At 43.3% G+C, this 22,350-nt stretch overlaps 1 protein-coding gene and 1 long non-coding RNA gene across 3 annotated transcripts; one reads left to right on the top strand and one right to left on the bottom strand.

Moving 5' to 3' along the window:
- The first annotated feature begins 1,361 nt into the window (after nucleotides 1-1,361).
- On the top strand, nucleotides 1,362-15,881 carry LOC144993992 (uncharacterized). Its single transcript, XR_013657333.1, has 4 exons — nucleotides 1,362-1,591; nucleotides 6,577-6,653; nucleotides 14,081-14,191; nucleotides 15,022-15,881. It is a non-coding gene; the product is annotated as an uncharacterized LOC144993992 (long non-coding RNA).
- A 2,698-nt stretch (nucleotides 15,882-18,579) lies between these two features.
- ppdpfb (pancreatic progenitor cell differentiation and proliferation factor b) lies at nucleotides 18,580-21,499 on the bottom strand. 2 transcript variants are annotated; one of them, XM_004086318.4, is made up of 5 exons: nucleotides 21,285-21,499; nucleotides 19,730-19,812; nucleotides 19,304-19,384; nucleotides 19,100-19,193; nucleotides 18,580-19,011 (listed from the first exon to the last, which is right to left on the bottom strand). In XM_004086318.4, the coding sequence occupies exons 2-5, from the start codon at nucleotides 19,782-19,784 to the stop codon at nucleotides 18,903-18,905; spliced, it is 339 nt and encodes a 112-aa protein (XP_004086366.1). In that variant the 5' UTR covers nucleotides 19,785-19,812; nucleotides 21,285-21,499; the 3' UTR covers nucleotides 18,580-18,902. The 2 variants fall into 2 exon arrangements, with proteins under 2 accessions (XP_004086366.1, XP_011471245.1); XM_011472943.3 differs by having other exon boundaries at nucleotides 21,298-21,448.
- Nucleotides 21,500-22,350: the final 851 nt, after the last annotated feature.

Consider the following 22,350-nt stretch of genomic DNA (forward strand, 5'->3'; position numbering starts at 1 on the left):
GTATTCTTTGTAATGTTTATAGAGAGGGTTTGCCACAACCCACTTTGTAAAAAGATCTGTGGCTGTTAGAATAAACCTGCTGCTCCACACGAGTGAACCGTGTCTCTGAGCAGAGCAGCTGGAGTCTTGGTGTTTCCAGGCAAGGAAGGTGCTTTGTCACAGTGTGCCGTCCAGAGAAGGCTTTGAACCGCAGTCTGTTCAGCTGCAAATGCACTTAATAATAATCGTAATAACAAAAGCATGTTTAGAGGATAATCTTGCTCTGTGTCGGAACTCTGTTTGTTAACAACGGACCGCATAATATCTTCTTCTATGGTAGTGTCGTAATTTGTCCAGACCAATCACTATCTGACACGTCATTGGACCAACGGACAGCCAATCATATAACGTGACGTCAGCACTAGTCGAAGGACCCTGAACGGTGGTTGCAGGCCGAATGATTATGGTACCTACACCGGCAACAAACGCAGCGCTTGCGGAAATGGAAGCAGACAGAAGGTTTGGGCCACACAGCTGCTAATTTATAGGACGCGGAACAGGTGAGTTAATTGGGCTGAACCGCCCGCGGGGAGGTGTAAATGCACTGCTGAGCTGCCTGCCTGAAATTCTCCCAAGGTCGTTCATTTCTGTACTTCGAGTTATTCAAGTTCTAAAATGGCCAATCAGATCCCTCAATAAAAGTATGTGGTTTTATGTCTCATTTTCAAAACATTTGATAGACAGATATCAAGTGGTAGGGGTGTGGACTTCCAACAAGCTCGCTTCTGATTGGCCAGAGTGGCTGCAATAGAAATGTTGACGGATGCTGATTTGGACCAATGACTACTAACAGAGGATTTCTGGTTCCAACATGGTGACCTCCATATTGTAAAAAAATGGCGTCTGAATTGACTTAGTTGGAGCCGGAAGTGATTCATTGACAGGTGATGTTGCACTCACAGTCAACGAAAGAAACATTCAATTATAACTTTTTTGTCATTATCGTTTCGTTTGTCAGTTTTCATCTGGATGCGTTCATGTAAAAGGAAGATAAGGAGATAACTGCAGAATATTTTGTCCTGAAGAGCTCATCTCAGTGACGGAAGTCACTGCTTGTTTCTCTCTCCATGCATGCGATGCATTCGTGACACCCTCATGCCAGCAGCTGTGTGGGGCACATGCACATGGAGATGTGCTGAGCGTCAGAGGAGCAGGCAAGAAGAGCCGTGGAAAGCCCCAACCTTTCCCCCACGTTCACTGACGAGGGCAGGTTCACGGAGTTCCTGCTTTCTGGGTCACTGTTTCACAACACACCAACAGAACATAAATATTACTCAGCCTAAAAAAAGGTTCCCACATTGACACCGAGCCATTAGAACATGACCCGATCTTCTTATGGAGCACACTATGAAAGATTAATACTCCCATCATGCATCTGGTGGATTTGCTGCCGTCGCTCAAGTGGCTTTGATGTGAAGTTTCATTTACAACAATCTAAAATAACTTGAAAAAGGCTGCATGCACCATATTTCCTGACTCTGTTGGTGACCTGGTGTCTGTCCACTGCCTGCTCCTGACTGGTTACATCCTAGCGGTTAGACTTCAATTCACTGTGAGTATCCTGAGATTCTCTGCATGGACAGTGTTAGGCTTCATACTGATAGCTACATTGTAGTTTTACTCTCTGATCAGTTTTTCAAGACCCCGTTCACTTCGTAGAGTAACTGGAAGGACAAACAGAACACATTTTGGGGCTCAAGCTGAAATGTTAGTTTCCACGACTTTTAGTTCACACGTCTGCTGCATGCTGTCATGACGCTCACTGCTGTCACTTAACCACAAATTTACTGCTAGCACTCCTCAAAACACGTGCCTACAGAGGCCGTGGCTGTATCTGAGAACTGGACTTAGTGACTCCTCCCCCCTGGCGTTCCAAACAGGAAGTACCCGGTGGCTCCAAGAAAAAGTCCCATAGACTGCCATAGAGAAAGAAACAGCTGTTCCTCAGTCATTCTATTGGTTATAATAACCTTTCTGGATCTGAATCCTTTTTTAACATTTTCTTGATAATCCTCATATTTTCATGATTTTTCTTTCTGCAGTTCAAGGTATTTAAGTCAACTGACCAACCAGATGCCTCAATAAAAGTAGATGGTGCCACTTCAAATGTTAGAAACATCTGATTGACAGATTCAATGTAGCCCGCTTTGAAGTGGTAGGGGTGCGGCCTTCTAACAAGCTCATACCTGATTGTTGAGAGTGGTTGCCACGGAAACGTTGACTCAGACCATTGACATACAGTATATAACTGGACACAGCCGGGGGTGACATCACCCATTGAAAATGCAAAATGAAGCCCACACGCCTTCCACTAAAAGTAGCTCAGGAGAATCTGTCAATCAATTGTTTGAGGTGGGGGCCAGTGGACACAACGTGCTTTTACTGAAGCATCTTACTGGTCAGTTTATAACATGAATAACTTGCAATAAAGAAGTAGTATCATTAAAAAAAATAGAATTAGCTAGAAGATATGAAGAAAAAGGTATCAGAGCAAAAATGGTTCTTCTGATGAATAGAATGACTGAGTAACAGTTTACAGTCAGTATGTCCAGTGACATATGTACTGTCCATGACTCAGACCAACCCTGACTAATCACAGCTTTCTGGAATTCAACATGGCAGCATCCATATCGTGAAAAAATGGCGGCTGGATTAACTTCATTTGGTTGGAGCCAGATATGAGTCATTTTCTGTGGCTGACGTCACACTCACTTGGTCCAGTTCTCATGCAGTCAATGAGTCAGGCTAAACTCATTAGTTGCTGTTGTGTTCATCCAGGGATTTGAACCAGCATCTCTATAGCCTGAGATTTACCCTTAACATTGAATATGAGAAACAAGTGAGTGAAGGATTATCCAGGAGTTAAATGAGTCATTTACAAAAGAAAGACAAAATGACGGCTGCTGTCCCGTAAAAAGTATGAATGATCTCTGATAAGGACGCTCAAGGTCATGTAGAGTGGAGCAGCCAAGACTCCACACATTCAGGTCTTTAAACAAATATTTTTATCTTTGTTACCAGAAAAAGCCCCTTATCTTTAGCTTACAGCTTTGTACAGATAGCCCTGCTGATTTGACTGTGAACACGCGGTCTGAACATGGACCAACAGTCAACAAAACAAACAAACACAACAGGATCTTTGACCCCTACTGTGCTTTTTCTGTCTGTTTCACAATTCTTCACAAACACTGTTAGGACTGGTCCCAAATGCTGGAGAAAAGACCTTCTGGCTGAAACTCACAGAGAGAAAGGCAGAAAATGGAAGCACCACTTTGACAAAAAAAAAAAAGAAGCTATAAAACACATTGAATCTGAAAGGTTAGAAAACAGCTGAAAAAAGCGTGGAACTGAACAAAACAGACAAGAGAACATAACAACAAATCAGTGCAACTTCTTCTGGAACAAAACCAAAATTAAACACAAAAAACCCAATCCCGAGCCAGAACAACCCAATGATTTCCTGTCATTCCGTAAAACAAACTTTCTAACAAAACGGTTCCAGTAAGACATCAACCATGAAGAAGACGAGCTGTCAAAAAACATTAAAACAAGTAAACATTCACTGCAAAACAACATGCAGACACAGATTTTATACAGTTAAACAAAAACAAAGGCTCATTTCTTCACTTTATTTTAGCTGAAATTCAATAAGCTCCCTGGTTTTTCACCACAAAGGCCATCAGAGAGGTCAAATGATGTGTCCTAGATGTGTGATGCGTGAAAAAACACACAGGATGTGGAAACAGCTCAGTGTTTCCAGTGAAGGCATAAATGAAGCTGTGGTTGTGTAAGGAGAACCAGACCCTCCCTGTTTGCTTTGTTTGGAAGGTACATGTAAAACTGAGCGCTTTATTACACTTCCCTCTGTTTCTGCCCTGCATGAACAGAGAAGAACATTTAAGTTGAAATTGACAAAGGATGAAAATGATAAGTACCAGCTTAAACCTCAGTCAGTGGCATCAATAGACTGAAATTCCAACCTGCCTATCTCCTTCCTGAGCAGCAAATGTATGTCCACCAACCACTGAAGTTGCCTAAACCTTCAGCATCTGACTGTAAAGACTTTTATCTATACATTTCTTTAATGAAACAGCCTATTTTGATTTTGTGTTGGTATTTTGATGAACTACATTTATCAAGTCATGACTCTTCCTGCAATTCATGAAACAGTTCAACACGTCCCAGCCCTGTTCAGTGAATGGATCCATGCATGATTGGAGGACAGAAATGTGGTTTTGGTGTGTGTTAACATGTTCTTGTAGAAGTTATTTCACTATGGAGGACATATCTAAAAGAAATTGGGATTAAAACTGCATTTCTGAGAACATCTTTATTCATCTTTCTGTGAATCAGGATCAGATGAAAAAGATTACAGTTGTTACGTGGAAACGACAGTCTGCATGCTGCGAGCTCCTAGCGCCATTCTGATCATCCACTGTCAGACACATGGATCCATGATCGTCTTTGTTTTCCTCGTCTGAGCTGGAATCTGGATCTAAACTGTACGACTGGATTGATCTGATACTGGTCACAGTTTTTGTTGGCCCGCTAATGGTAGGTGGGGTTTGTGAGGGGCTGTAAGCTAGCGGGAGAGAATGTAAACAAAGGGATGGTGGGCTTACTCCCTGACAACAGTCTCCTGAATATACAAAGTAGATGCAAGCTGGTTGGACACACGACAATAAGAAAACGGGACTATAGGGTTATACTGATGAGCAGCTGGCACATGGGAAACTAGGGTTCATTTTCCAGGGGGCATGATGACCATCATCCATTGTAGGTCCTTGGGCAAGACCTTTCCCCTAAATTTGGGTCATCTTTATCCAGTCTAACCCACATAAAATACAGGAAGGGCATCCGGCGTAAAAATCTCACCCAAATTACGTGTGAATCACTGAAAGCTGATTCACTCTGGTGACTTCTGAAGGGATTTGCTGAAAGGTGAACAACTACAAGGATTACATTTATGAATTTCCTTTAAATCATTTTCCTTTAAATCTATCATGACTCCTGGTTAATGACTGAGAACAGGACGATGTCTATCCAATTGTTTGCTGCAGTCATGAACCAGGTAATGTTGGACTTATAGTCTTCGGTACCCTTGTGCTATCCTAGGCACTTTAACATTGGGAGTTGGGTCATCTAGACCAGTGTTTTTCAACCACGGCACACTTTAACCTTGACAAAAATCCCGCGGCACACCAGCATCCCAAAAAGAAAAAAAAAAAGCAGAAACTCATAGTCTGTTTTGATCTACAGCGCCCCCCCCCCCCCCCCCCCGGCAATCTGACGTGCATTTTTGTGATAATTGTGGCAGAAAAAGCAGGAAGTTGCAGATGTTTTTCTAAAAGATGTAATAAAAGTTAAGTTACATACAAACTGTATGTTCGTTGTGTTTTCAAGACGCTGTCCCTTTAAGCCAATGCATCATGGGAGATGTAGTCTGAAAACTGCCAGAAAACGGCAGAAAGACTCGCGTCTCTGAGCTTCATGGTTTTGTTCACTTGTTCCACGGTCTGATACCAGATTCTGTGGAAAGTTACACCGCTAAAGACGAGCTTTAGCTGGTGTTTTTGTCGGAACTGACTGAGTTATGAGCTAAATTGGAACAAGGAAGTGGAGACTTTAACCACTTCTGATTGGTCAGACTGATGACATGTGATTAAGCCTTCAAGAATGATTGGTGGAGTCGTGGAGACAGTAAAAGCTGCGGGACTTTTACACAGTTATAGCTGCAGCTATTTCGCGTTACCGTCATTCTTATCATAATGTCTTTAATAGAATCAAATAAACACAAAGAAAAAAGTATTTTATGATCGTTTATATTCCTAACTACTCAGTGTTTTATCAGGACCTGTTTGGATGAACAAAGAGCTGATTTCCTGGAGATGGTTAATGTTTTTAGATCAGTTAATGAGGGCAATTTTCCACGGCACACTTGACCATCTCCCACGGCACACTAGTGTGCCGCGGCACACTGGTTGAAAAACACTGATCTAGACCCACTAGATAGTGCTCTGAACCTTTTTTCTTCAATGATTTGTGATCTTCACTGGTGTCCATGGATTACATGAAATCTTTCCACCTTTATCCACCTTTGTCATGGTAGGGAGAACACGTCAATGTAAGGGTGGGGTCATCTAAGATAGCACAAGGGCTAAGACAACTTCAAGTCCAGACGCCATGACCAAACTTCGAGCCATGGAGCACTGTGACATGTCATCCACACTATCTGTGATGATTGAATACTTTAGGAAACAATTGTGTTTGTTCATAAAGCACCAGTTCACAACATGAGGTGTCTTAAAGCACAACACAAAAAGGGAAAACGTCAACATCAGTCTTTGTTCATCCGCATCATTAAAACCAAAGTAGTTCAGATTAATCCAAAATAGCCAGATTGTGATACATGTAGAGACACAGATTTTTTGGGGGGGTTGAAAAAATAAAAAATCTGTACGACATACATGCACCTCCTTCACGGTTACTTACCCTTACGTGTTGTTTGAGTGGACGTGATCTGTGTCTCCTCCTCAGATCCTCGGGAGGATCTGAAACCATGACCAGCGTCAACTCTCCAGCCACGGTCCTCGCCCGCAACCACTTCTACAGAAGTATGAACACACGCACACACATGCACACACACACACACACACACTGAACATAAACACAAATGCTATGTACACAGACTACACACACAACTATTACATACACACACAAACACTACACACACACAAAACACACACACGCACACTACACATACACAAATGCTATGTACACAGACTACACACACAACTATTACATACACACACAAGCACTACACACACACTACACATAAACATAAGCACTATGTACATGAACTACACACACACACACACACACACATAAATAACACATACACACACAAACATTACACACACACACAAATATTGCATACACACACAAACACTACACAAACACCTAAACACTACATACACACACAAACACAGAAGGCAAGGCAAGGCAAGGCAAGTTTATTTGTATAGCACAATTCGTACACAAAGTAATTCAAGGTGCTTCACAAAACAGAAAAATGCATTAAAATCACAATACATCATAGAAATAATCAACGTAAAATTTACTTTAAAAGAAAAAAAAAATTTGAAAATTGATTTAAAAATAAAGGAAGGAAAGGAAAGAAAAGTGCAAATAGGACCTTTCAGTCATATACACGGCTAAACAGAAATGTTTTAAGTCTAGATTTGAACATGAACACAGAAGAGGCCTGTCTTACGCCTTCAGGGAGGCTGTTCCAGATTTTAGCTGCAGAATATTGAAACACTGATTCCCCTTGTTTAGTTCTGACTCTGGGAATCAACAGGAGGCCGGTCCCTGAGGTCCTCAGAGTCCGAGATGGTTCATATGGCACTAACATGTCAGAGATGTACTTTGGTGCGCGGCCATGGAGAGACTTGTACACAAGCAGAGCTGCTTTGAAGTCTATTCTTTGAGGTACAGGGAGCCAGTGCAGAGACCTGAGCACAGGACTAATGTGATCATACTTCCTGGTTTTGGTCAGAACTCGAGCAGCAGCATTCTGGATGTACTGACGCTGTTTTACAGCTCGTTTGGAGAGGCCGGTGAGCAGGCCGTTACAGTAGTCTAACCTACTGGAGACAAATGCATGAATAAGTATCTCCAGGTCTGGCTTTGACACTATGTTTTTGGTTTTGGCAATGGTTTTCAGATGGTAAAATGCCGCTGATGTTACTGACTTGATATGGCTGTTAAAGTTCAGGTCAGAGTCCATGATTACCCCTAGATTTCTGACTTGATTTGAGGGTTTAAGAGACAGAGAATGAAGGTAGCTGCTGATCCTTTCTCTTTGTTTCTGTGGGCCAAATATAATAACTTCGGTCTTGTTTGAGTTTAGCTGGAGAAAGTTGTTCTGCATCCACGCACTGATCTGTTGGAGGCAGTGGCTGACTGAATCCACCGGCCCATATTCACCTGTTGTCAGGGAAACATAGATCTGAGTATCATCTGCATAGTTGTTATAAGATATGTTATTACTGCGTATTAACTGCCCTAGTGGCAGCATGTAAAGGTTGAACAGAAGGGGTCCCAGGATCGATCCCTGGGGCACACCACAAGTCAAGGCCATGTAGTCTGAGACACAACTCCCAATTTCAACAAAATACTTCCTGTCTTCTAGATAAGACTTGAGCCAACTTAGGGCAGATCCAGAGATGCCAACCCAGTCTTGGAGTCTGTGCAAAAGGATCCCATGATCAACAGTATCAAAGGCAGCACTCAGGTCTTGCAGGATTAAGACAGAGACTTTGCCATCAACAGTGTTCAGGCGGATGTCGTTGGTTACCTTGATAAGAGCAGTTTCTGTGCTATGATGGGGTCTAAAACCTGACTGGAAAACATCAAATGAATTGTTTAATAAGAGAAAATTAGTGAGCTGTTGGTAGACAACTTTTCAAGGACTTTTCCTAAAAATGGCAGATTAGAGATAGGTCTGTAATTATTCAGTACAGTGGGATCAAGACCGCTTTTCTTCAGGAGAGGTTTAATGACTGCAGTTTTGAAGGCCTCTGGAAATATTCCAGATTGAAGAGACATGTTAACTATTTGAGTAATTGATGGCAACACACTGTTCAGGACAGACTTTAGAAATCTAGTGGGTAACACATCAAGGCAGCATGTAGACGAGCTCAGACCGGTGATGGTCTCTTGGACAGTTTGGTCAGTGACAGGTACAAAGTGAGTCAGCTTAGAGTGAGTAGGTGGCCGTTGGATAGTTATATGTGTTGTGGAGTTGATGGCTTTTTTAATGCCCTGAACCTTGTCATTAAAAAATACAGCAAACTCATTACATTTAGGTGTGCAAACCAGTTCTATTGGTAGCTGGGTTGGAGGGTTAGTTAATCTGTTTACTGTTGTGAACAGGACACGAGAGTTGCTGCTGCAACTTCCAATGATTTCAGAAAAGTACCTTTCCCTTGTTCTGCATAAGATCTGGTTGTAAGCGTACAACTCCCCATTATACATTTCATAATGAACCTGGAGTTTTGACTTGCGCCACTTTCGCTCAGCCCTGCGGCACTGTTGTTTCTGTGCCCTGACTAGATCATGGTTCCTCCAGGGAGCTTTCTGTTTATGTTTTCTCAATTTAACCTTCATAGGGGCGATGGCATCCAGAACATTAAAGATGCTAGAAGTAACAGAATTCAGCATTTCATCAACATTGGCACAAGAGGCGTTTTTAGGGTTTATCATTTCTACAAACTGTGCCCTAGTGCTCTCATTTATTTGTCTCCTTTGGACAACTGCAGGGCCAGGCGGTGGTTTGGGAGCAACAGACAGGTCAAAGAATACACAGAAATGATCAGAGAGGGCGACATCAACCACACTGACATTGTAAATATTAACCCCCTTTGTGATGAGCAGGTCCAGAGTGTGCCCTCTGCTGTGGGTGGGGCAACTTACATGCTGAATTAGATCAAAGGTTTCAAGGACAGCATTGAGCTCTTTTGCATTTCTGTCATTGACATTATCAACATGAACATTAAAATAACCTGTAATGACTAGACCATCAAAGTCTGTGCACACAACTGAGAGCATTTCAGTGAAATCATCAATGAAACTTTGGCTGTGCTGAGGAAGTTTGTACATGACTATGCAGAGTGAGGAGTTTGTTTTAACTCAATCTTAAAGGACACATACTCAAATGATGAAAACACACCAAATGATAGTCTGCGGGTTGCAATATTATCTCTAAACAGTGCAGAAACGCCTCCACCCTTTTTATTTTCTCTTATTTCCGATTCATGTTTGTAGTTGGGGGGAGTTGATTCTACTAGAACTATGTTTCCTGTGTTTTTGTCAAGCCATGTTTCAGTTAATAACATAAAATCAAGATTAAAAAAAGAGATAAGATTATTGATTAAAAATGATTTGTTGCATAAACATCTGACATTGAGTGCAGCAAGTTTGAGATTAGTTTCCTTGGGACTGGTCGAAACCTTCTTGCTGGGGATATGAACTAGATTTCTTTGATTGGACAGTCTAACTGCCCTCTTTTGCATTCTACGTGGTGCAACTACAGGTATAGCACCAGAAGGAAGCTGTTCATCACAGTTTGACATAACCTTTCCTAGGACACTGGGGGCCCGTTTCATCCTAGCTCTGGGGGATAGCACGTCTAGAGGTGCGCAGGGGAGGTCGAGTTGAGGGTAGTTTGGGTGATGGACCAGGAGGAGCGGGTGCTGGACGGGATTTGGGGGAACGATGGAGGGGGCCTGTTGGAGGGGCTTTGGATGAAGGACGTGTTGGAGGGACTTTGGGTGAAGAATAAGGAGGGGGCGCTGGAGGGGTAGGAGAGCCCCTGTGTGGTGTGAGGCTCACAGGTGTTAGGGGAGCCATCTTAATTCCTGACTTAATTAGGCTATCAAAATGGCTAGGTAGGGCCATGGGTGAAAGTGGGGGGGACGAAAAGGAAAGTGAGTCTTCACTGAGAGTAGATGTAGCAGGGGGCGCCCACAGCTGGTCAGATGGTGGTATTTCTGGGGCCAAATCTGGTGGTTGTTGTTGTGGTTCTGCGGTTGGGTCCTTATCTGGCGGTGGTTGTTGTGACACACACAAATATTACATACATACACACCCACACAGATATTAAATACACACATACAAACACAAATATTACGTACACACACTACATACACACAAATACTACATACACACAAAAATATTACATACACACACACACACAAATATTACACACACACACACACAGATTTTACATACACACACACACACACACACAAACTACACATACACCTAAACACTACATTCACACACACACAAATATGACATACATACACAAACACACACTCAAATATTAAATACACACATAAATATTACATACACACACATAAATATTACATACACACACACAAACATTACATACGCACATACACACACATAAATATTACATATACACACACACAAACATTACATACACACACAAACATTACACACATGAACAGGCGTAGACCCATCTGTACAGAATACAGACGGGTCCATTAGACTGATTTGTTTACCTTAAATGAGGCCAAATAATTGCTGGGAAAACCAACTTCCTGTTCACTGAGATCCACATCATCGTGAATCAGTTTAGATGTCACTTTTTTAACGAATTACAAAAGGGTTTTTAACATTTCTTGACTTTTGTGAAGTCCTGTGCAGCCAGATTTTTTTTTTCTTTTACTGACTGTAAACTATGGCAATGGCAACAGTAGTTGCCATACAGTGGTGGAAAAAATTGCTGGTACCCCTCAGTTAACCCTTGTGCTATCCTAGGCACTTTACCATTGGGAGTTGGGTCATCTAGACCCACTAGACAGTGCTCTGAACCTTTTTTCTTCAATGATCTTCACTGGTGTCCATGGATTACGTGAAATCTATCCACCTTTATCCACTTTTGTCATGGTAGGCAGAACACGTCAATGCAAGGGCGGGGTCATCTAAGATAGCACAAGGGTTAAAGAAAGAAAGTCCACAATGCTCACTGAAATGACTTAACACGTTAAAAAGTAACAATAAATTACAATGTATTGAAAATTAAGTAATCAAAATCGGCCATTACTTTTGAGTTGTTGATTAACAGAATTATTTAAAAAAAACAACTAATGAAATAGGGCTGGACAAAAATGATGGTACCTCCATAAAAGACAGAGAACTAATTGCCCAGGGGGTCATGATGAACTCAGGTATGTCCTTTAATTGACATCACAGCTGTTTTCAAACCTATAATCAGTCAGTCTGCCTATATAAAGTGAGACAAATAGTTACGTTTCTGTTTGGTGAAAAGGTGTGAACCACACTGAACATGGACAACAGAAAGCCAAGGAGAGAATTGTCCCAGGACATTAGAAACAAAATTATAGACAAACATTGTAAAGGTAAAGGCTATAAAACCATCTCTAAGCAGCTTGAAGTTCCTGTGACCACAGTGGCACATATTATTCAGAAGTTTAAGACCCACGGGACAGTAGCCAACCTCCCTGGACGATGGAAGAGGAACATTGATGACAAATGGAGGAGACGGATAGTTGGAACTGTATCCAAAGAGCCCAGAACAACCTCCAAAGACATTAAAGGTGAACTCCTAGATCAAGGTACATCAGTGTCAGATCGCACCATTTGTCGTTGTTTGAGCCAGAGTGGACTTCATGGGAGGCGACCAAGGAGGACACCACTGTTGAAAGGAAATCATAAAAAAGCCAGACTGAAATTTGCAAAAATGCATGTTGACAAGCCACAAAGCTTCTGGGAAAATGTCCTTTGGACAGATGAGACAAAACTGGAGCTTTTTAGTAAGGCACATCAGCTCTATGTTGGTAGACTCAAAAATGAAGCATCCAACCAAAAGAACACTGTCCCTACTGTGAAACATGGAGGAGGCTCAGTTCTGTTTTGGGGCTGCTTTGCTGCATCTGCCACAGGGTGTCTTGAAGTTGTGCAAGGTCAAATGAAATCTCAAGACTGTCAAGGCATTCTGGATAGAAATGTGCTGCCTAGTGTCAGAAAGCTTGGTCTCAGTTGCAGGTCATGGGTCTTCCAACAGAACAACGATCCAAAACACACAGCCAAAACCCCCAAGAATGGCTCAGAGAAAAGCGTTGGACTATTCTGAAGTGGCCTTCTATGAGCCCAGATCTGAATCCCATTGAACATCTGTGGAAGGAGCTGAAACATGCCATTTGGAGAAGACACCATCAAACCTGAGACAACTGGATCAGTTTGCTCATGAGGAGGGGGCCAGAATACCTGTGGACAGGTGCAGGAGGCTCATTGACAAATACAGAAACCGTTTCATTGCAGTGATTGCCTCAAAAGGTTGTGCAACAAAATATTAAGTTATGGGTACCATCATTTTTGTCCAGCCCTATTTCATTAGTTTTTTTTTAAATACTTCTGTTAATCAACAATTCAAAAGTAATGGCTGATTATTTAATTTTCAATAAATTTTAATTTATTGTTACTCTTCAATGTGTCAAGTCATTTCAGTGAACATTGTGGACTTTCTTTCTTTAACTGAGGGGTACCAACAATCTTGTCCACCACTGTAGATACGATGATTCCAAGTGACTCGGATGAAACACTGTCGACTGGTTTAAGCATGGTGGCGCCCGTATCAGGAAGCAATGGTACTTCCTAACTGGGAACACGAGAAGGGAGGGGTTGAGCTGACCATCGTTTTTACAGTCAATGGTCTCATCATGTGATGGAGACAGTCCAGAGCTGAAGGATCCTGAATGCCTTTATCAGCTGAAAGGTTCAGTGCTAAAACAAAAACCCAACACTCTAACAGTCAGAGCTACAAATCAAAAGAGACAAGAGCTCTGAATAAAGGTTTTTATCAGAGGAGAGTGTTGTTTTTTTTAAAGAAAATGACAGAAACCACTTTACATGTTTAATGTGCTGAATGATGCTTCACTGAGGAGTCTATTGACGGGATTAGAGATTGTTGAGGATCCAAAATAAAAAATCTTGAAACCTGAACCTACACATAACTAAAACCCAAACTGAACAGAACCATGGAATAAAAGTGAAAGCACACACTTGGAATGAAGTCCAAACTTTACAGGTTCTGTTTGTGTAAGGATCTTCTCCCCCAAAGGACCTCATCAGGTTCTGTTGGTCATTTTAACAGGTTCTTCTTTATTTCTCCTCTTTGTCTTATGACAGATGTTACGGGGATTTGCAGCTCAGCTGTTTCCTACTGTAATTGATTAATTGATGCAAAGCTTTAACCAGCCTGTATTTTTTTTGTATTTGTTCTCCTCAACTGTCAAAATGATGAAGATGAACTTCAGATTTGTATGGTAACAGAGGCTCATAAAACCTGACATGCAGCCTGTGGCCCTTACATCACAAGGTGTAGCGACAATCCGGCAGAAGATGCCTTTCTTCTTTCCTTTGTTCTTTTCCAGACAAAGTCAACAATGGTTCAAATGGAAAGAAATCATAAAAAACTATCTTTTTACAGATTCATCTCCAAGTCCAGAATGTCTGAAATCTCCATTCAGTGACCAGAATGACTACATCATTCAGAGAGAGAGGAACACTGTGCATTGGGTCACCATGGCAACCCCTCCAGGTAAACTGTGTGCTCCACCGACTCCTCCAGCATGATTGCAGTCAGCTGGTTTGGGTCTTATCTTTCAGGGCCGTGACGGTTACAAACAAACTGTCTTAGATGCAAGATTCATTACCACCTTTAGCGTCACAGGAGGACTCGCAGCTTTGAATCACGTGAACCTTTTTCTGGTCCACTGCACTGAAGGACATCTCCACGAGCACACCCACATTTGAAGTTGAGATATTCCTGAATTAAATAACCTGGCTCTCTCATTTGGAGCATTGCAAGTCTTCTGTCTGAGTTCCAGGAGGATTTTTTTTACTTTATGAAGTCCTCTTGAAGAATGTTACCTCGTGCTCGTTTAATAGCAGGGCTCTGTCCCCATCCCTACCGAGGATCACGGCTGGAAAACACTGGTCTGGAGTATTCAGGAATTTATGATGCAAGGCGAATGAATATTACGATAATTGATCCGTATTTTGGAACAGGCTGGTTTTATTAGTCTTTTTGTTATTTTTATCAAAATGATTATTTTGTCTTTCCTGAAAGTTTTCTTTCTGAAGCTTTCTGAAAGAAAGATTTCCTGAAACTGCTGAGGAAGTTTGACCTCCTTTCCTCTGCATTCTCACAGCTCCAGGAGAGAATGGCTTTACTCAGCTACAGCTTTCTTTTTTGATCAGAACCACAGATTGCAGCAGACATGTTGCAGAAATCTCTTTTCTGACTCTGCTTTTGTTGCTCTGTTTTTCCCCTGGAATCTGTTTTTTTAAGCGTTTGTAATATTGGGCTATAGAAATAAGTTGGAAACTTTGATTCCTACTTTACTCTAACTCGCTTTTTTTGTCCAGGGTTGCTGGTTCTTCTGGGCTCTAAGGGATTGTGGATCCACATCATTCTGCACCTCTCCTTCTCTAGGCACCTCCCCACCTTTAAGCCAAGTATTCCTGCAGACCGGCCAGTCAGAGAAAAGAATAAAGCCTACATTAGTATAAGAATGAAACCCAGTTAGCTTTAGGAATTCATCTATGAGAAAAATGAAGGGCAGGTTATAATAAAAGGAATTATGTGGCCCAAAAATTGTCAAATTCTTCCCTAAATGAACACTTTCGGCTGTTCCCTTCAGGACTTGAGTTGGTTTTTCCTGGTTTAACCCTTGTGCTATCCTAGGCACTTTTACATTGAGAGTTGGGTCATTTAGACCCACTAGACAGTGCTCTGAACCTTTTTTTTCAAGGATTTGTGATCTTCACTGGTGTCCATGGATTACATGAAATCTTTTCACCTTTATCCACCTTTGTCATGGTAGGGAGAACATGTCAATGGAAGGGGGGGGTCATCTAAAGACAGCACAAGGGTTAAGAGGAGTGCATTGTTTTCAGACCCATAGAAAAGGAAGTGTTCATCATTTTTCTTTTTGAAGTCCAACTTTCCAAGCCTCAAATCCTTTGGCTGATTGAAAGTTCTCATGTAAGGACCTTTCTGTTCAGTTCAGCCTTCAACATCATGAAGAGAAAATGATCGGAAATGCCTCCTTTGAGGTGTAATGTCATAAAGTACATAAAAATGTATTTTGTTTAATGTTCAAATATTTAAATATCCCAGGGCATAACAATCACTGTGTGTGAGATGAACGTGCTAAAGCGGCACCTTTTAATGTCTTTAATGAGGGCTTTTTAAAATGCAGCAAAATAAAAACATTCCTGTGAAAGAGTTTTGCTTTTTTTCTATGATAACACGAAGAACCTGCACAAGAACAAACCAAATGTCTGTGTGGTGCAATAACGGTACAAGTGGACACTGATGGAGACAGCCTCCTCCTTTTTATCGTTTAGCCCCTCTCAAAGAATGAGGGGTAAAACGGGGGCCACACATAAACCCATCCATTCCCTAATAAGCAGGCCCTCCAGGTCAAATAAAGTCAAAGTAAAATTTACGGCCTCAAGGGAAGTTCTTCCTGTTAGCGTTTGTGAGGAAGCTACTGCATACATTTAAAAAAAAGGGTTTCCCTTCAGGAGAAAACGCAAAAACAACTGAAACTGGATTTTCTCTTTCCCTGACCTATTTTTTCACAGCACTGTGTTTCAGTAGAGAAACCTGCCACAACCTGTTCTTTGCTCCGTTTCCTCACATATTTACACAATTGAACTGTTAGAGGCACCTCAGGCTGAAACTTTGGCCTGAGTCCAGAGGGTTTCGGCCCTGGTTAATCCTGCAGGACTGCAGAGCCTGTTTGGACTGAGCCAGACTTACACAACTGCAGTGCAGCAGGAACCAAAAGCTGCATTGCCACTGTTTACTTTGTTCCTAAAATACTCTGGACTCAAAGCAGAGCCGCTCCCTGGCAAACAAAGGCAGTCTGGTCCGTCCCTGAACCGTGGTGTTTGTGCAGCAGGAAAGACGCTTTTCCTGAAAACACATAACTGAACTGAAGGTCTTTACAGACTTGAATGACAGGTTTTAGCAAGTCGTTGCAGACGTCACAGACTGTCTTCTGAGATGCAGCTTAGGGTTCTAGACTGGAAAACTCTCAGGTTCTGATGGAGAGCAGAAAGCGGTCTGGACTTCCTGGCCCATCCTGCACAGCTCCACTGCTAAGCTGTAGAAGGCGCCTCGCCCCAAAGATGATGGCTGAAGGGAACCGTTGAGGCGTCGGTCTTTGACATCCATGTTCAAGCGCTCGCTCCAAACAGCAGAACGGCAGGATGAAGTGGCAGCAGGGAGTGGAGCACGCGTGTCCCTGGAGCAGAAACTGAAGCACGCAAAGTGTGATGTTTGAATTTAAAAGGCATGAAGCGCCCTTCTCCATTACTATAGAGCTTTTTCAAAAACGACAGTTCTGTACATGATTTTAAAAAGGGAAAAATCCAAAAAGGAAAGGGGGCTGATGAAAGGTCAACGGAGAGCAGGAGCTGCTGGGTTTGCGGCGGGGCTTGTGCAGTGGTAGGGCGGTCGACACATGATCGTAATATTGTAGGTTCGATTCCCGCCTTGCACGCCCATGTGTCGAAGTGCCCTTGGGCAAGACACAGAAACCCACCTTGCGTCTGGTGGGAGGTTGGCGCCAGTGTTCGGCAGCGGAGCCGCCATCAGTGTGTGAATGTGTGTGTGACTGGGACTGTAAAAGAGGGTAGAAAGCGCTAGATAAGTATACGCCATTTACCATCTAAAATACACCGTACCAACTTCCAGGAGACGTCTGAAACCAAACCAACGGATTTGCCGCCACCTGGTCACGTTAGCCCTTGTGCCATCTGGTGGGGTCCAGATGACCCCACCCTTACATTGACATGTTCTTCCTACCATGACAAAGGTGGAAAGATTTCTTGTAATCCATGGACACCAGTGAAGATCACAAATCATTGAAGAAAAAAGGTTCAGAGCACTGTCTAGTCCAGGGGTCGGGAACCTTTTTGGCCGATAGAGCCATAAACGCTACATATTTTTATGTAATTTCGAAAGAGCCATACAATAATGTAGTGTCTCTTTCCCACACTGAGGCACGGAGACTTAACCTCTCTTAAGGTTCTTTATTCTTGTTATTGCAGACCGCAACAAACGGCGTACAATTAATTCAGTAACTCCTCAATCTCTCCCGCCGAGACGAGAGCGCTTTTCCCAACTTTATATTCGCTCACTGCCGCGTCAGCCCTCCTATGACCCTTATTCGGCCCATAGCTGAACTCCATTGGTCCAAACTACCCAACAACAGGCTGAGCGACAGAACTGAGGGCCAATCAGAACTCTGCTTGATGCGTTTAATGAACTCCAGAACTTATAACGCGGCCCAACAGCCAAGTTAAACTCAGTCCGCGACAATATGTTTAAAACTAAATATTCAAATGAATGTGTGCATTTGATATTATTTCAACATTTTTAAAGTACAATAAGTCTGTGGATTCTTTTTAATAACATTGTTATGCTGTTGCTAATAAATGATGAGTATTTCTCGTGGTAGTTCTGCTGGTGGTCTAGTCTGGTTGATACGTGGTGAGTTTCTGCTTCATGCAGGCGTTGAGACTTTAAACGTGATCGTAGGTCTGAATGTTCTGTAGATGTGAGACAGACTGATCACATGCAGACGTGGAGCCAAACTCACACTCACACGCCGCAGTGAGTGACGGGCAGCGGGTTTTACGATTTTACAATCCCTGCGCGGTTCACCTCACTGGCCGAAAAATAAGATGAGGGTTTGTTGAAACAGACTCCAACAATATGGAGAAGTTTTCCTTCCTGAGGCGTTTAAGTTCAGATTGGTTCCAGGCCAAGGAACGGAGCTCCGTTTCTTCACGCGTCCGGGTTCAGGGGGACGCCGCGTGGATCCACGTCCGTGTTCTTGATCCCTGAGGATTGGGAGTTCTAGACGATCCGCTTCCAAACAAAGATCATCACAAAGCAGAGAAAGCGGCTTTGGGCTGCAGATCTACTTTATTGCATTTACAAAGGACAGGAAAAGGACAGCGGGCGCAGAAGGCATGTGAGTGAGCATCACAGCATCACAGACAACAGTACAAATGGTAGAAAGATTTTTTTTCCTCTTTTTTTTTGGTCATCAATAAAAAACAGAATAAGAAACAAAGGCAGCCTTCACTAAAATTAACATGTAAGTTAATGTGAGGGAAAAGTAAAAAAAACAAAAAACACAAAAGTTGGCAAACGGGTTAGCCCCCCCGTCACCTAGCGTTGGTCGTCGGTTCAACTCCCCAGTGCAGCGTGGGCCAGAAAGAGAAGATCAAGACGAAGCAGGGCTTCCTGCGTCGCTGCTCTCGCTCGCCTGCCTTTGCACCATCTCCCTGGCGACGCAGGTGAGCTGGCCACCCGCTGCACCCAAAACCCCCACCCTGCAGACACAAGCAGTAGAGAGCATGCCGTTACACCCACGGTTCTGCAGTGGAGCCCAGAACATTTGCTGGAGGCGGCGGTGCTTACTTCTGCTGCGCCTCCTCCGTCAGCGTCGTCATCCCCGGCTGCTTCCCGAAGAAGAAGCTGGACCACCAGTGACCAGAGTCCTGCTTCGGGAGGCCTGAGGACAGGTTGTGTGTGTTTATAAAGTGAACAGAAAGACACCCGTCCCTTTAACGGTCCGTGGTCATTATATAAAAGGCCGTGTTGGGGCCAGAGGAAGGCGCTGACCTGGATGGTGAGGGATGACCTCGCCACTGTACTCCGAACTGCCGCAAGAGCTGCTGCTGCTGGAGGTGGAGCCGATGCGCCCTGCAAAGAGGCAGAGACTCAGAGGCCGTAGACGCTGATCCACATTTCTCTGTCAACAACCGCACAATCCCACTTTGTCGCTACACGTGAATTTGAGATGATCTGGAGATCCGTCAATGCCGTACGCCATTCTGCTACTGAAGCAGCGAGAGATTCACCAGACCAGGTCAGTTGTGTTGATCTGAAACTGTTACATTCTCACATACATTGGAAACCTTTAAACTCCGTGTATTGTGACCACAGCCACCGTGTTAATGCTGAAGATTCAAAGATTATTCATTCATTGATCCAAAAAGGGAGAAATGAGACGACCGGTGTGGGTGGAGGTGAGGAGGGAACACTCACTTCGGTAGTAGTCAGTGGTCGCCACGAGAGAGCCGCCGGCTGGAATAGCTGCCATTCTTCAGTTGTTGGTTACTTTATGAATCCTGAGGGAGGAAAGCTCAGATGACAAACAGACTTCACGTCCACCACATCTGTACACCGCTGCAGTGTGAAGGGGTCTCCACTACATGACGTGCTGCACTGCAGCCTCAGTTTATGGCCCAACATTCGCTAAAATCCCAACTGAACAACGTCTGGGTGGATATCAGCACCACAAGTCCGGGCCCCTCGTCTCTGGGACAAGCAGGCCCAAAAATGTGATGCTCGTTCTGAAACGTTGCTTAGCAACAGCAGAACCACCGAAGTAAACGTGCTTCATCATCCGTAGAATACAGAAGCGGGGGCTTTCCTTACTCCACCTTCAGTGACGCATGTTCACCCCTTCGAAATAAAAGCCCCTCCTGGCAGGAGCAGAACTCCTCATTCATTCAACAAAAAAGAATCTAAACACAATCAGCCTACAAACACATACTTTACCATGGCCTTTGTGTTAAACAGACATCCTATTTTTTCAGATTATAAATTCGTTGTTTGTGTGTGCGTCTGTGTGTTCCAGGTGCATCTGGTGCTGTGTGCCTGATCAGCAGAAACCCGTGAATGCGGCTCCATTCAGAGCTACACAGACAGTGGGTCTGACCAGACTAAAGAGGGGGCTTCAGTCCACAGCTGACTGCTCAAAAAGAGCCGAAAACAATTCATCTATAGTGTTTGGAAACCAAGCCGGCAGAGTAAACATTAGAGGATGGTCATGAGTGAGGCTTCAATAAACCTTTGGAGGAATCCAATCATGTCTGAACCAACACGACTGTTGCATTAATACTGGAGGGGGATGTCCATGGAGCACGTATAGCTTCCACTATACTGCAATGTGTGCAGATGACGTCATGATGGACGATAAACAGTCCCACCCAGCCTGTTCCGTGACCTACATTTCTGTTGAGATCTGCCACTGTGTCTCAGGAACACAGGTCAGTGAACAAACCAAATCAAAATTAAACCTAATAACAAGGGGGCATCTCCCGATGTGTAGCAGGAAAAATGCAGAAAAAACAGCATCGTCCGTGTTTACGGAGGCCCAGAGAACAGGCAGCGCGTGCGCGCCCACGTTTACGGGCCCGCGCGCACCCACTTCTTTCCGTTGTTGACACGTTGTTATTGTACACCTCTATCACTTGTTCCTATTGTTGCGACAGAGAATGAGCAATTGCTGAGAAAGCAATGGCGTAACCGTGACGGTTATGTGTGTCACTCACTCACTCTCTCCAGAGGTCGAGTGTGCGCGTGAGCGTCACCCCCCACCAGCCCTGATGTGGACTGGTGTGCTGGGGCGTGGGGGGCGTTTTGAAATCTAAAAAGCAGCATCGATCCGCGTTTTAACAACAGAAAAAAAAAAAAAACATTTTTACGCATTTCTGTGACAGCAGCTAGTTAGCTAGCTAGCGCCGTTAGCCCCTTACCGAGGAGGAGGAGGGCCACCATTTTGTTTTTGGCCGAAAAACAGCAGCGGGAAACTCACCGGCTTTACTGACCGAGACGAGCTTGATGTTCGGGAGCACTCGATTCAACTCAGTGGGCGAGGCTTGGGGAGGAACCGCTAGGCGACGGGGCCCATTTGAAAAGAAGTTTTGGGTTAAGTTGACCCTCCAAGGTCTGAAGCGGGGTAGTCACTGCTCATGGATGAAGCGGCGGACGCCTCTCGCTGACTTTATAGGGAGAAACGGTGACGTAGCACACAGGGGCGGAGCCACCACATTTTCTGCCACCACGGGAGTCTGGAAGTCCTCACGCGGTCAACAAACTCAGGTGAATAATGGATGAAAACTTCATTAACAAACATAAGAAATAAATTAAAATAAAATAATTTTTTTACATTAAGAGTTCAGCTTAAAATTTTTCTTTTTTTTCTTTTCACTATCTGTAAAGGAAAAATATGAATTAAAATTTTTACTCGTGTGACCTCAGCATTGCTCATCTTCTGACCTAAGAATAAAGAAAAACGTTTTGTCAACGAATGTCAAATCGTTTCAATGCTCTGTTTTGTTAGTCACTGTCCATCAGAGCCCTTTAACGCACATAAACGGCCATTGTTTACATTGTGTGGTTTATCCAGCAGCTGCTAGTTTTTTAGGTGATAAATAATGGACCATCTGCTTTACAAAATTCTGGTTGTGTTCAGATTCCACACCACAAAGCCCATGACAGATGGTCTACTTCAGTGTTTTTCAACCAGTGTGCTGGGAAATTGCCCTCATTCACTGATCTAAAAACATTTTCCATCTCCAGGATATCAGCTCTGTGCTCATCCAAACAGGCCCTGATAAAACACAGAATAGTTAGGAATATAAAATTATTAATTTTTTTTGTGTTTATTTGATTCTATCAAAGACATTTTGATAAGAATGACGGTATCGCGATTTAGCTGCAACTAAAGCTGTTTGCGGAAAAGTCCCGCCCCTTTAACTGTCTCCACCAATCATTCTTGAAGGCTTAATCACATGTCATCAGTCTGACCAATCAGAAGTGTTTAAATTCTTAACTTCCTTGTTCCAATTTAGCTCAAAAAGTCGCTAAGTTCTAACATA

The sequence above is a fragment of the Oryzias latipes genome, chromosome 7 (assembly GCF_053564925.1).
Source record: "Oryzias latipes strain Hd-rR chromosome 7, Olatipes_Hd-rR_3.1".
Classification (NCBI taxonomy): domain Eukaryota; kingdom Metazoa; phylum Chordata; class Actinopteri; order Beloniformes; family Adrianichthyidae; genus Oryzias; species Oryzias latipes.

Bases quoted from the DNA above. Each gene is read 5' to 3' on its own strand.
- ppdpfb (XM_004086318.4), bottom strand. From the start codon at position 19,784: ATGGCAGCTATTCCAGCCGGCGGCTCTCTCGTGGCGACCACTGACTAC. The intron at 19,194-19,303 runs GTCAGCGCCTTC...ACCTGTCCTCAG, and splicing joins GGTCATCCCTCACCATCCAG to GCCTCCCGAAGCAGGACTCT. The intron at 19,012-19,099 runs GTAAGCACCGCC...TTGTGTCTGCAG, and splicing joins ACGGAGGAGGCGCAGCAGAA to GGTGGGGGTTTTGGGTGCAG.